The sequence below is a fragment of the Nasonia vitripennis genome, assembly GCF_009193385.2.
Source record: "Nasonia vitripennis strain AsymCx chromosome 3 unlocalized genomic scaffold, Nvit_psr_1.1 chr3_random0006, whole genome shotgun sequence".
Classification (NCBI taxonomy): domain Eukaryota; kingdom Metazoa; phylum Arthropoda; class Insecta; order Hymenoptera; family Pteromalidae; genus Nasonia; species Nasonia vitripennis.
Window position 1 is genome coordinate 1,219,835 of NW_022279625.1, and position 13,109 is coordinate 1,232,943.

Genomic DNA, 13,109 nt, shown 5'->3' on the forward strand with positions numbered 1-13,109 from the left:
CAGGCTCCATATTTTATGCGCAACATTGGATTTTTGAAAAGGCCAGAACTTTTTCAAAAGCCCTTGACCAGACGATCATTTTGAGATCTCAAACGTCTTGTTAGGTTAACCCAAATTTTGGGTGCACTGATGGTCCGGTTGACGTGAAACGTCCCATATATATATATATATATATATATATATATATATATATATATATATATATATATGTGTGTGTGTGTGTGTATATATCGTGTGTTATATATTATAAAATTAATATAGAGTTATAATATGAATAAGAATGTTACTTTTTATTAATATGCTTATATGGATGCCCTGATAGAAATGTTCCCCATTAATTGGGCAATAAATGGTGAATTTTTTTGTCGTTAAAACGTCACGCTACGGTTATTTTATTAGTATTTACAAAAACGACAAAAAATGTACAGGTAAGCATTTCTATTGTGCATTAAAAATATACCCATTTGATTAACATGTGCGATCCAACGAAAATGGTAAAATTTCTACCAGGGCACATACGGAGTAATTTACATAGCTCTTATTAAGGTTTTTAGGTATCAGTTATTGTATGGACGTTATAAACGTTAAAATATATCCATTTATTACTTAAATTCTAGCTTTATATTTATGATAATTTGCCGATAATTGATTATATAAAATGGTTTGAATTTTTAAATTATTTTCATAATTTTTTTATTAAATATAGACAAACTTTTAAATATATATGTGGATTAGTGATTAGTAAGAACTCTTATGTATATTGCAAGAACATGAAACCATTAGTCTTTAAAACTAAATTATGGAAATTTCGCCTACTACAAATATATATTTTATAAAAAAAAGTAATACTTTTTTGTACGAAGGGTATATATCGTGGTTATGCTTTCGAGCTCGATTTCTAATTTCGTTATATGTGTCTTTTGTCATTTTAGTCGCTACCATGAGTTCCAAAGCTTCTTCTGCAGACATTTTTGTCATTTTCGAGTGGCTTTTTGCATCTTGTACAGCGTTTGCTAAGTCGTTTGCAGAGTTTCTTTCAAAAATGTCATTAATTAATTGAACCCCCTTCTTATTCCATCATTTTAAGTTTTTTCTTTGCGATTTCGCAAAGCTCATCAGTACTTAGAGTAATGGCTGAGGCATTAGACCTTTTGCTTTTTGTTTTTTTACAGCTTTCACTGTATAGAACTATCGGTTGACCTGTCTTACGTACTGAAAAAACGTACATTAATTTTAAGGGGACTAATACACCTTAATTTGGAAAATTATACTATTAAATTTAATTTTTCATATTTTTACAATTGGTGTATCTGTTCTCTTAAGAAAAATGAGAAGACTTTTGTAAATGTATACTAGTAAAAGGGTTAATACTGATTTTTAAAATAACAAGTTCGACGAGACTCAAAAACTAATGAAAACTTGAATATAAAGATATTATGCATTCTATCTATGGTAAAAATAATAATCTACAGTTTTTAGACTTTAATTTATAAGTTTCAATCAGTATTTTAAAAAAAGTATATTAAAATCTACCATACAAAATACATACTCTATAATAAAGGAAATAATTACCAGGGTTTGGAGTGCAATCGTGTTCAGTTGCGTGTAGTATAAAAACTCTCAAACTGTGTAAAATTTTTTTGTTTTTTTGGGAGTTTATCAATTTTTTTTGTAATTGTTAAAAAAAACTCTTGCTGAGGCTTTGTTTTAAAGCAGCCTATGTAGAAATCAGAATCCTGCTTGTTTTTTAGGAAGTTGTTAAAATGTGGTAATTTTTTAAAATTTGAAGAACATGTATCTTCTGTATTATACGAAAATAAGATTGAAGAATTAATTTTTAGTGTCTGGCAGTCAACAAATAAATGTACTTTAAAAAGAGAATGTCTTTCGGTAGATGATTTTACGTCTGAATAGTCTTTGAGTTTAAAAAACTTAAACCACATCATTTCATCGCAAAAAATCAATCTAAATATATAAAAGATCAGAAGAACAATTTACAAGAGAACGAAAGGCTTCTGGAGATGGATTATTCTGAAAATTTTGCTTACGTCGTTCAGGATGCTGCTCAGCAATTTCATTTTAACAATGATCAGTGTACAATAAATGTTGCAGTACTATATTACAGAGAAGATAATGAAACAAGGCATTGTAGTTTTATAGCACTTTCTGAATGTACTACTCATGATACGGCCGCAGTTTATATTTTACAAGAAAAGATTATTTCTGAAATAAAGAAAAGATTCCCAAAAATGAATAAGATTATATACGTCACAGATGGTGCAAAGCAGCACTATAAAAATAGATATCAAATGATGAACTTAGAGTAGGAGCCGTGTTAAAAAGAGAAACTACTCGTACCAGCTTGCAGGCCAAAGCTACGGAAGGGATTTTAAATCCAAAATAACTTTATGACTGGGCGAGACAAAAGTTCCAAACAATAACATTCTTTCACTATTCCAAAAAAGATTACGAAAAAACTTAAAGATCACTAAAGAAAAGATTCTCGGCTGCACCGTCTGTTACAAAAATTTCAGAAGGACATGCGTTTTTAGTATCTCCCGACAAAAAAATTACTGTGTTTAGATACTCTAATGCACCAAGTCCATTATCAATAGTACAATATTAATAATTGAATTTAAAATATGTTCAACAAGATAATACAAATATACAAAAATAAAAGTAATAATTAAAAAACTTAAAAAAATAAAAAAAAGAAAGTAATGCGGGCTTTGTAATAAAGACAGTCTCAACCCTGTAAAACGCAAAGAGCTTTCATAGGAATCAATAAAAAAATTGCACAGTATAAACCATATTATCAGTAATCAGTTACATTATTTAAGTGCACTGAAGTAAAAGTAAAAAAATAAAATTTAGCTTCGGGATCAAATTCAGTGCACCAAAATTCATAAAAATAGCCTTCGTCAATGATTTTCCTCTAGATGTAAATTTCTTAACCGCGTAAAAAAGACATTTTGGATGGTTTTTTGAGGTTAGGGACGAGCGCTTGAGGTATCGGTAAAAAAGACGGCTGGTTTTGTGTTCAGCAGCACAAAATACATAAAAATACTCTCTGTCAATAATTTTCCTCCCGTCGATCATAGGATAAACCTCTCAACTGTGTGAAAAAACAATTTTGTGGGGTGTTTTTTGAGGTTAGGGACGAACGCTTGAGAACATCGGATTCTTGTTCAGCAGCTCAAAATACATGAAAATAGTCGTTGCTTAGAATTTTTCTGAGCCCTTGTGCTTTCTGACAGCTTGATCATTTCGTAAAGTAGTAATTTTTTAATGTTATGGAACGCGTAGCTCCGTCTGGGAACAAAATTTTAAAAAACTCCCCTAACTAATTGAAACTACATAAAAAATGCCGAATTTTCCATATTTTTAAAAATTTTTAGATCAAAAGGAATTTTAGGCAGAGCTTTGTTACGTTATATATATATATATATATATATATAGACACGCACACATTCATACATATACATACACAAACATGAAAATGGCGATGTATACAATCCCAAAACCCTGCAAAAACTTGTTTCCTTTTTTTCGCTAAATCACGCACGTTTGTGCGTAAATGCGGATCATATGATGTGTTTACTATATAGTTTATATAATCAAACAAATATTTTTATAGTTTTTTAGCTGTAAAGAATAAGAACAAATCCTACGGAGTCATAAGAGACCTTTGACGATTCTACAAGTTTTTTCCCATTTTCTTAATGAAAAAAAAACTTACAAAATTTCAAGGGGCCGATTCGAATTAAGAACGAGCTTTCCAAACCACGCCATAGTCCGTCCCTGCTAGCCCGATCGCTTGATCGGTATAGGAGGCAGAACAGACGAAACCGCCAATAGTCGACGCTGGAGCTAAGTAAGTTTAGTTCTGCTAGAGTCAAGACAAGTCGTATCATCTCCAGATTGTCACGCGACCAACATTGAATAAATCTAAGTACGTCATTTCACACAAAGAATTTTTGATTATTTCGCGACGATTTTACCCTCGCAGTTCCTCCGCTTTGTTGCGCCTATCTTACTCCCAAAGAATCTTAAAATCAAATGTATATAAATTTAGAATCAGTTAACATATATGCATGTTCAATTTTATTACGATTGGTTGCATGGTTCCAGAATTATGAGGGTATACACACACACACATACACACACACACACACACACACACACAAGTGCTCCAGTGCGTCATGCAAAAGGTTACGTAGGCCTCGTGGTGTGTGTTGCGTTTTTTTCTCTCCCTCGGGTGGATACACCCGGTAATTGGAGAGACCGCAGGGCGAGGAAAAGCCGAGATTTTCCTGCGCGGACGTAATTAGACTAAAACAAGCGAAGCTTGTTGCGAGCATGTTGTCCGGATCGACTGCCATTAAGTGAAAGCATGGAGTCGTTGTTCTGCGCTTCAGTCGAGCGAGCGTGCGGATGGGAGTTTCGATTATTATTAGATTTATAGTTGACAACGACTTACCGTGCGTTTAGGCTAAGATATTTTTTATGTATGCGCTCTGTTCCTGGCGCAGGTTTTTCTCTTAAGAGTTTTTCCCTGCGTCGCGGGCGAAAGCCTGAGTGAATGCGGGAACTGAGCAGGGACGAAACGTGAAGACTGCTACGACTGCGGATGGAGCTAGTTGCGCTTTCACTAAGGATCGATACAGGCAAAGAGGGCAAAAAATATAAATATTTTTTAATAAATGAAAAATCGCTATAATATGGCGATAAAATAGTCAGAATCATAAAAAAAAATTTCTTAGATCCATAAATAATCAGAAAACATACATGCATGTTAAATTTTATTACGATCAGTCGCGTGGTTTCAGAATCATGACGGTATATGTACAAACACACAGCAATCCGCACGTCCAGGGATGAAGTTCGCTTCTTACGGGAAGTGGCGTCATCGGACTGCCCGAGTAAGCAGGGCGGTACAAAAGCTGCCTCGTGTGCGACTGGAGGATTGTCTCCTGCGATCTTAGGGGAGAGCTGTAGACTTCGGTCTGTACGCTTTACAGAAATAGCAATTCTGAGGTGCTCTAGCCTGCCGTGTGACGAGGAGGTCTGATCACCGTCTTTCTTGGCCGCTCATGCCCTGCTAAGTCTCTCAGACTGGGCTCTTAAGCCTGAGCACGGAGGGTACAGTTCGAAAACTGAGTTGCTGGTGCTCCCAGCCCCCCACACAGGGCCCGGGTCCGTCTAGCCAACTGGACCTAGCTGCCCTTTCAGCCGGCGAAAATCTTCTTGGCCGTAGTAGAGCCGGATGGCGCCCGGATTTGGGTTCTACTGTGGTCAAAAGGCTAGAGCTGAGGTCACGGTCTTGCCGAGGCTACCGTGACTGGTAAGAGATGTTTCACGACGGGAGGCCAGTCATGGGATAACGCGTAGGGCGGAAGAGCGATATGAGGGCTAAGACGTTGTACGTGTGTAGAGGAGATGAAGAGAAGAAAATAAAATGGAAGTAAATCAGAAGAAGAATACGTTAAAAGCGTCAAAACCGTCGACATCGGAGACCCCAACGGTGTCGACGATGACCCCAGTGGTCTTAAGAGCATAATGACCGAAGTGAACGAGTACACTAAAGGCAAGATCAACGTGCACGGTCTGATTAAAACGAGTCTCGCGATTGCATTGGAAGAGCTAAAGAAGATAGAGAAAAAAGGTATGTGCCCATAAAAGGTACTAAAGCTTTGTCTAAGAGGAAATCCTTTGCTCGTACGAACGAACAGTCAGGAGAGTTTGGCAAATATGGCCAGCGCGAGAAGCACAAGCACTAATTCGTCAACTCAGCAAATGACAGAATACAGACAGTACAGGCAGAAAGCAATGAAGGCACGTAAGAAAGAGTAAAAGCACATTAAGAAGCTGAAAAAGGAAGTGGATGACCTAATCGGGGATTATCAGTCCACACCAAGGAGCATAGAAGACATCGCAAAACGGGTCAACAAACTCAAAGTTTTAAGGACCCAATTTAAGGAGATGCACGAAGTGGGTGATAATAAGGATCGAAGTTACGAACATGGCGTCGAATATTATGAATATTATCACGAGGTACGGGAGAAAGTGAGCAGACGCGCACAGGGTTAGGTCATAAGAGATGCTGTACTTTCAAGCGCAGGGGCCAAGAGATCAAAAAGTAGCCCGACTAGCAGCCCTGAAGAGAAGAGCAAAGGAAAGCAAAGCAGGGAGAGACAGCGACGTGAGAAAACGACGATGCAGCGTAAGAATTTCGTTCCGAGAGTCACCCGAAATGCATCAGACCAACGGGAGAAAATCGGACCCAACAAGAACAAGTTTCCCGAAAGACTACTAGTTAAAGTGGGGCAAAACAAGACGTCTGCGGAAGTCTTGGAAAAAATCCAAAAGAAAGTAAACCCGAACACAACTGGAATGATGGTTGTTGGAGTCAAGCAAACAAGAAGTGGAGACGTCCTTCTAAAATTGGGAGGAGGATCTGACAGGACAGTGCTTACTGTAGAATAGGAAAAAGCAGTGCTAAGCGTTGGACAGGTTAAAAAGAAAGAACGGAAGACAACCCTGGGAATGAGGAATATAGACTCGGAAGCTACAGAAGAAGTGGTGAAAGCAGCCATAGAAAGAGCCTTTGGAAAGCCAGAATATAGCAGGAGGGTGACCCATTTAAAATCTAACATGAGAAGCGTTAGAATAGCCATAGTGATACTTGTCGAAAGGAGCTCCTAGGAATAGGGCACATCCGCGTGGGCCTTGTAAGTTGCAGGATCAGAAAGCGTGTGAAGGTGCCACAAGTGCCTAGGCTTCGAACACTGGAAGGATGAGTGCAATGGAGCAGATAGGTCAAACCTCTGCCTTAAAAGTTGAGAAGTCGATCAACGCATGGCTGAATGCCAAATAGATTTGAGCTGTTTTCTCTGCAAAGAGGATGGTCAAAAGGAAAAAAGCTGTAAACATGTAGCTGGCTGCATTGTATTCATTCTACCTTGTAGGTGCGCCTTAGACACGGCGAAGAAAAAAGAAAGAAGAGTTTAAAAGATGACAATATCAGGCGAAGTGCTGGATGTAACAGCATTGAGAGCATGACAACAAGAAGACAGGGTTGATGCAGAAAGAGAAGACGATTTTGACCCTAAACCCCTAATCACTTTGGTGGACAGAGGACGTATGGAAATATCAAACCTTAAAGAAGAAGCCAACTAGGCTTATTAACGGGTCCCACGGAAGTATTGTTTAACAATCGTGCCTGTGGGGTTCCGGTGTCGGAGGGCCACTTATGCAGAGCTACCCTGCCTACGCCACAGGAAAAGAACACAGCAATTCGCACGGACATTTTCTAAAAATAAATGCTCTGAACTCCAAACGCCTCCGAATGCGTTTCTACGAAGTTTAGGCAAAACTGAAAATTTTACAATTACAAAGCTTCCTTTTGGAGTAAGCAAAATAAGTGTGCAGGGAAAGGTGTCTATTTAGCAGTAAATGTATTATATGAATTTATCAGCACTAGATTATGATTTAATTTGAGCATCATATTATTAAACTTACCTAAGTTCATGAATGGCATAGTAAAATCAACAGCTTTTTCGCGTTCTTCTGTTATGGTAAGGTCAGTAATTGCCAGATCTGCTTCCTAAAAAAATTCAAATTATAAAACTATTTATCCTAAATCTGCCTAAGGCAGTGATAACTATTTTAACCCAAGCTTTAATTTAATAAAAAGATCGCAAACAGTTAGCATCATAGAATTCAGGTAAGTGTATATCCGCGCAAAAATTTTACTTTTGGCAATATCTTGCTTGGGACGTTATTAACGGATAGCCAATGAAATGGGCAAGATATTGCATAGAGTTGAAACAATATCTTGGTAAACTTTCAATGGTAGATACACGTTTTTGATTAATTTTTTGACGCTTGATTAAAACCCAATGTCAAAAATACAATTAATCCCCAATAAACGCTAAAATATGGTTAAGAGAGCAATAGTTAAAATAGCAAATTTCATTCTACAGAGTTGACACCAATTGACAAATTTCATCATCTGGTATGACGACAGATATGCAATTTGAAAAATTTAAAAAAACGCACTAATAACACTGTATTTACAGTATCTCAAACCTTTTACAAGATAAAAATGATGGCAAATATATTTGTCTCTATATACTCACAGTTGATTTTTGATGAAATCGGAGTCTATATTTTATGTATTCATTTATTTTTATCCAAACAAGCATTATTAGAATTTGACAATGAAATTTAATAATATATACGCTCGTGATAGTTTTCAATTTGAGGTAACGAAATTAGTAAAATCTAATTTCTACTTATATATTGTCAAATATATTTTATTATCTCTAAATAAAAATAAACTTTTGAAAAAGTAAACGGTTAGGCGAGTTTGATATATTCCGCAACGAAATTACAGATAGAAAAGAACTGAGATCAATCAAACAAAGTCAAGTTTATCATATTTAATCGTAATGAAGCAAGGAGTAACTCTCAAGATAATTACTATTCAACTTGCCATGTCCGTTTCATTGTAATTATTGTGTTTGTATGACGATTTAATACATAAAAAGAAAATTTCAGTTATCCACCAATAAACAAAGTGAAACGGGCATGGCAAGTTGAATAGTAATTATCTTGAGAGTTACTCCTTGCTTCGTTACGATTAAATATGATAAACTTGACTTTGTTTGATTGATCTCAGTTCTTTTCTATCTGTAATTTCGTTGCGGAATATATCAAACTCGCCTAACCTTTTACTTTTTCAAAATTTTTTTCTAGAGATTTTAATCCTTTTTTGTAATTTGTTTTGAGTATTTCATATTCGACGTCGTAAAAATAAAATATAAGCATCTTTAACCCTTTGTCCACAGCTTTTTTGTAACATTTTTATCACTAACGTGTAATCACTTATTGTTCTGATATACACCCTTTTTGAATTATTTCTACATCTAGACATCAAAAACCACGGTGCAAACCACCTAGACCTCGTCATCGGTCACCCTGCACACCTAGACACCGCGTTCAAATGATTTTTACACCTAGATACCAAAAACCACGGGGCGAACTACCTACACCTCATCACCGGCAACGTTATACACCTAGACACCGCTCTTGAATGATTTTTATACCTATAATATAAACTCTTAATTAAATAGGACGCCGCAGTAATATTTTTTTGTATGTAGAGTCGGTTCAAAGGTCGGATCGTATCTGGCGGCACGCGTCTCAGTCGCGTGTCGCCGAATTTTCTCTCTCTCTCCCTCTCTCTCCGCCTCTCTCGCGTCGTCCAGCGGCTCTCCCCGCCTTGCCAGCGCTGGTACCTGTAACAGTGTGAATTTAGTACAAGTCTTTCTTCTCGCGGCATGCTGAGCTTATGACGTGCTAATATCGCCCGTCATATTCTATTAAAAATCACTGATTTGCACACGAATGTAATAATATATAAAAATGACTTAGAAACAATTATGGAAAGTATCGTTTTTCTTAAAAGTGAAATCTCGGATACCAATACAGAAGTAAATAGTGTCGCGGACGCCAAAGCTTCGTCTGCTTCTTAAACTCGCCTTCGTGGCGCTACCGCGCCACTTGATTATTATTATGTATGATGATGATAAATTTAAATGCCACTTTAAAGCTAAGATAAATCGATAGCCATTCCTTCAAAGTAATTTCCATTATATAAACCAGCTAAAAACTCACTCGCTATGTAACGCTCGCTCGTTATATTTAAACATTGATTCAAAATTAAAAAATATATAATCCACAAATTTATAATGATAGAAATATGAAACAAAAATAATAATATAACAATATACCATTATTAAAATATGATTGTATTTTAAAATCAGAAGTAATTACATTATAACATTAGAGCATAATACTTATTATTTAAATTTCAATTAAATTCGAAGAATATATAGTTATTGAGTAATATTATGTAGTTATTAAAAAAATATATTTACTTCGATGCGATGTGATGTATTAAACATACTACCAAAGGGATTAGATTTTATTTACGACGGACAAAACGACAGAGAAAAAGGACTAGATTTCACATCAAGACACAACTACATCACTATAGACCATAAATGGAAAATCGCGAAATGTTAGTCATGGTGACGGTCATAGTTTTTTAGATGTTCTTTATATCGAGATCTGACGATGAGACGAATTAACTTGAAAAAACGCGATATAATATAGCTGTTGATGGCATGTTAATTGAACTGCTTTGATTGGTTGTTAGATTCATACAACAGATATATGACATTGTGATTGATTCAACTTGGTCTTCTAATATAGTTAAGACAGGATCTATTGTCATATTATATAACAAATTGTTTTCGTGTATTTGTTTGTAAATATTAAATAACAAATGCTTTATGTATTCATGCATATCACAAGATGTGATCTGCAGTTCGATTTACATAAAAGGGATGATGCAAATAATTATTTGTGCAAATATAATCTTACTTTTAAAACTATGTGTTTGTGAATATGGAATGATGAATGCCGTATGGTTTTATGTATATCACAAGATATAATTTGCAGATTCTGCCCAGATAGAAAAGATGCTGCAAATAGTTATTTATGCAGGTATGCTTTTTTCAAATCTACGTGTTTGTGAATATGAAATGACGAATGCTGTATGTATTCATGCATATCACAAGGTGTAATCTGCAGATTCGGTCTTGATAAAAGGTATGCTGCGAATAGTTATTTGTGGTGCATGAGGTATGCTCTTTTTTGAAAGCTATGTGTTTGTGAATATGAAATAACGAATGCTGTATGTATTTATGCATATCAAAAAATGTTATATGCAGTTTTGGTCGAGATCAAAGGGTTGCTGCTAATAATTTTATCGACATCGAACAAACTGTACACATAAAAACTCGACACAAACGTCCTTTCCTACACGGAAATATTCTAGACTGATATTTTCTACTCTGATATTCTCTACACTGATTTTTTATTATTTTACTACACTGAAAAACTCTACACAATTACATAACCCTGGTGGAAGTGAAAATAAATACTGACAAATTATCTTAAATAATTTCAAATAATGACAAATAATGACAAACAATGACAAATAATAAGTAATAAATACCGATAATAACTATTGGAATTGAGACTTTTGTATTTGTTATTGTTTGTCATTATCTGTCAATATTTGTCAGTATTTGTAATTATTTGTCATTATTTATAAGTATTATCAAATATCGATTATTATCGATTATTATTGATCATTATTTGAAATTATTTGTCATTATTTAAAATAAATTCTTTATTATTTATTTTTATTACTTAATATCTGAAAAAATTAACTTTTATTAATTATTGTTTGATTTTATTAATTAAAATTTGTTAATTTTTGTCAATATTTTTTCCGAAAAAAATAGTTCGATGGGTATTTCTCTATTAATACATCTCAAAATGTATAAAGATGTTAAAATAAAAGTACATTATTTTATTTTAAATATAAATATCTTTATTGTTATTTAACTTTTATTATTTAATCACCAAGAGATCCTCTTACAATAGAAATTACATACATTTTTTTCTCTTTTTATATAACTTATCATATTCGATGGTACATTGTTGAATATGTACGATATTTTCTATATTACAAATTAATTTCTTATGAATTTTAAAACGATGATAAAATATTACAATCTTTTTTTTCACCATCGTTCTCCACTAAGCAAATGTTTTGTGGCATATCTACGATGATTATAAATGAATTTTTGATAACTTAAGCATGATCCAAAGAAGTTTAACTGCTGTACGTTTTCTTTGAATAAGTAGTCTTTACCTACACCAATTACGACTGCTTTATCAACCTCTATGCAGCTTTTAACTTCATGTTCGAAATTTTCTGAGAACTCTAAAACTCTGGATCCAACTGGAAAATATGTTGAAAATAGAGGTATTGATCTGTAAAAAAATAGCGATTTGCAATTTGAACAGCTATATCTGTTGGACTTTTTTATGTGTAATAATAAGCGATTCAGATTTTCAAAACAAAATGCATCGTGAAAATATAAGGGTTCTAGATTTTTTGCACTTTTTGCTATGTGTAATAACATATGAACATGTATGTCATTTGATCTTTTCCATACAAATTTTCAAATTCTATGACAAATCTAATTAGCAATTCATTTGCAAGCCAAATATCCGCTTGGCTGATTGAATTCCGTAGCAAGATTTCAATACCACATACTAATTTTGATAAATTTTTTAAATATATCACAGGAAGAATTCCTTCTAAGCATAATACGCAATAATAAAGAAGCCAATTACTCCACTCAGATGCTTTCCAGGAGCTACGAATAGATAGAGAACGTGGTGTTCTTGTAATACATTTCGGGGATTTTATAGAAAGAAGTCGTTTATTTATCATCCAAATCAACCGGAGATCCAACATAGTATGGTTTTTTGTAAGTTCTTAAGATAATTTCCGTATACTGATTGATAACACCAAGATACACGCAATGCATACTATCTGGAGTCATTCCATCAGCTAAATCAAAATATTTTAAATTTATAAGCGCTGAGACACCTTTAACTCCACTGACTTCTTTTATTGTTATTTGACCTGTACTTTTACCTTCTTCGCGCGTAGAAAGCATGTCTTTAATTATATTGTTATTAGTTCGAAGATGATAAAATGAGTGATTTACAGGATATTTTCTTAAACCATCAACGTTCTCAGTTGGATGGTAGCAAAATGTACGGCCAAAATGTCCATTAAATTGTTTCATATTTAGCATACTGCATCTGCATACCGAATCCACGCAGCATCCAAGAGGAATAAATTTTGAATTTATTATTTCATTGTTTTTTTTTCAGTCGACTTCTCGTGAGGATAAATCGTTAAGTTCGTTTATTAAAGGTGGTAAAAATAAATTCATTGTAGGCTTTTTTTCATTCACGCACAGTCCTGCTAAAATAAAGTTATCATCACGTACCCTTGGCGGTAGTTCATTTATTTAAAAAAAACTGGCCATACACTAACAGGGCTTGAATCACTCGCTTGGCATCCATCAGTATTGAAAATATATGAAAAATTATTATCATCAAACAAAATATTATTAGGTTGTGACAGTCGCTTGTATAAATCTCCATCG

General features: G+C 34.5%; 1 protein-coding gene across 1 annotated transcript in view; it reads right to left on the reverse strand.

Moving 5' to 3' along the window:
• The window catches only part of LOC100115531 (glutamate receptor ionotropic, kainate 2), a 661,409-nt gene that overhangs the window by 158,230 nt on the left and 490,070 nt on the right, over positions 1-13,109 (reverse strand). The window contains exon 10 of the mRNA XM_031925963.2: positions 7,522-7,606. Within this exon, the coding sequence (XP_031781823.1) occupies positions 7,522-7,606 (85 nt within the window). The remainder of the gene's footprint in view (positions 1-7,521; positions 7,607-13,109) is intronic.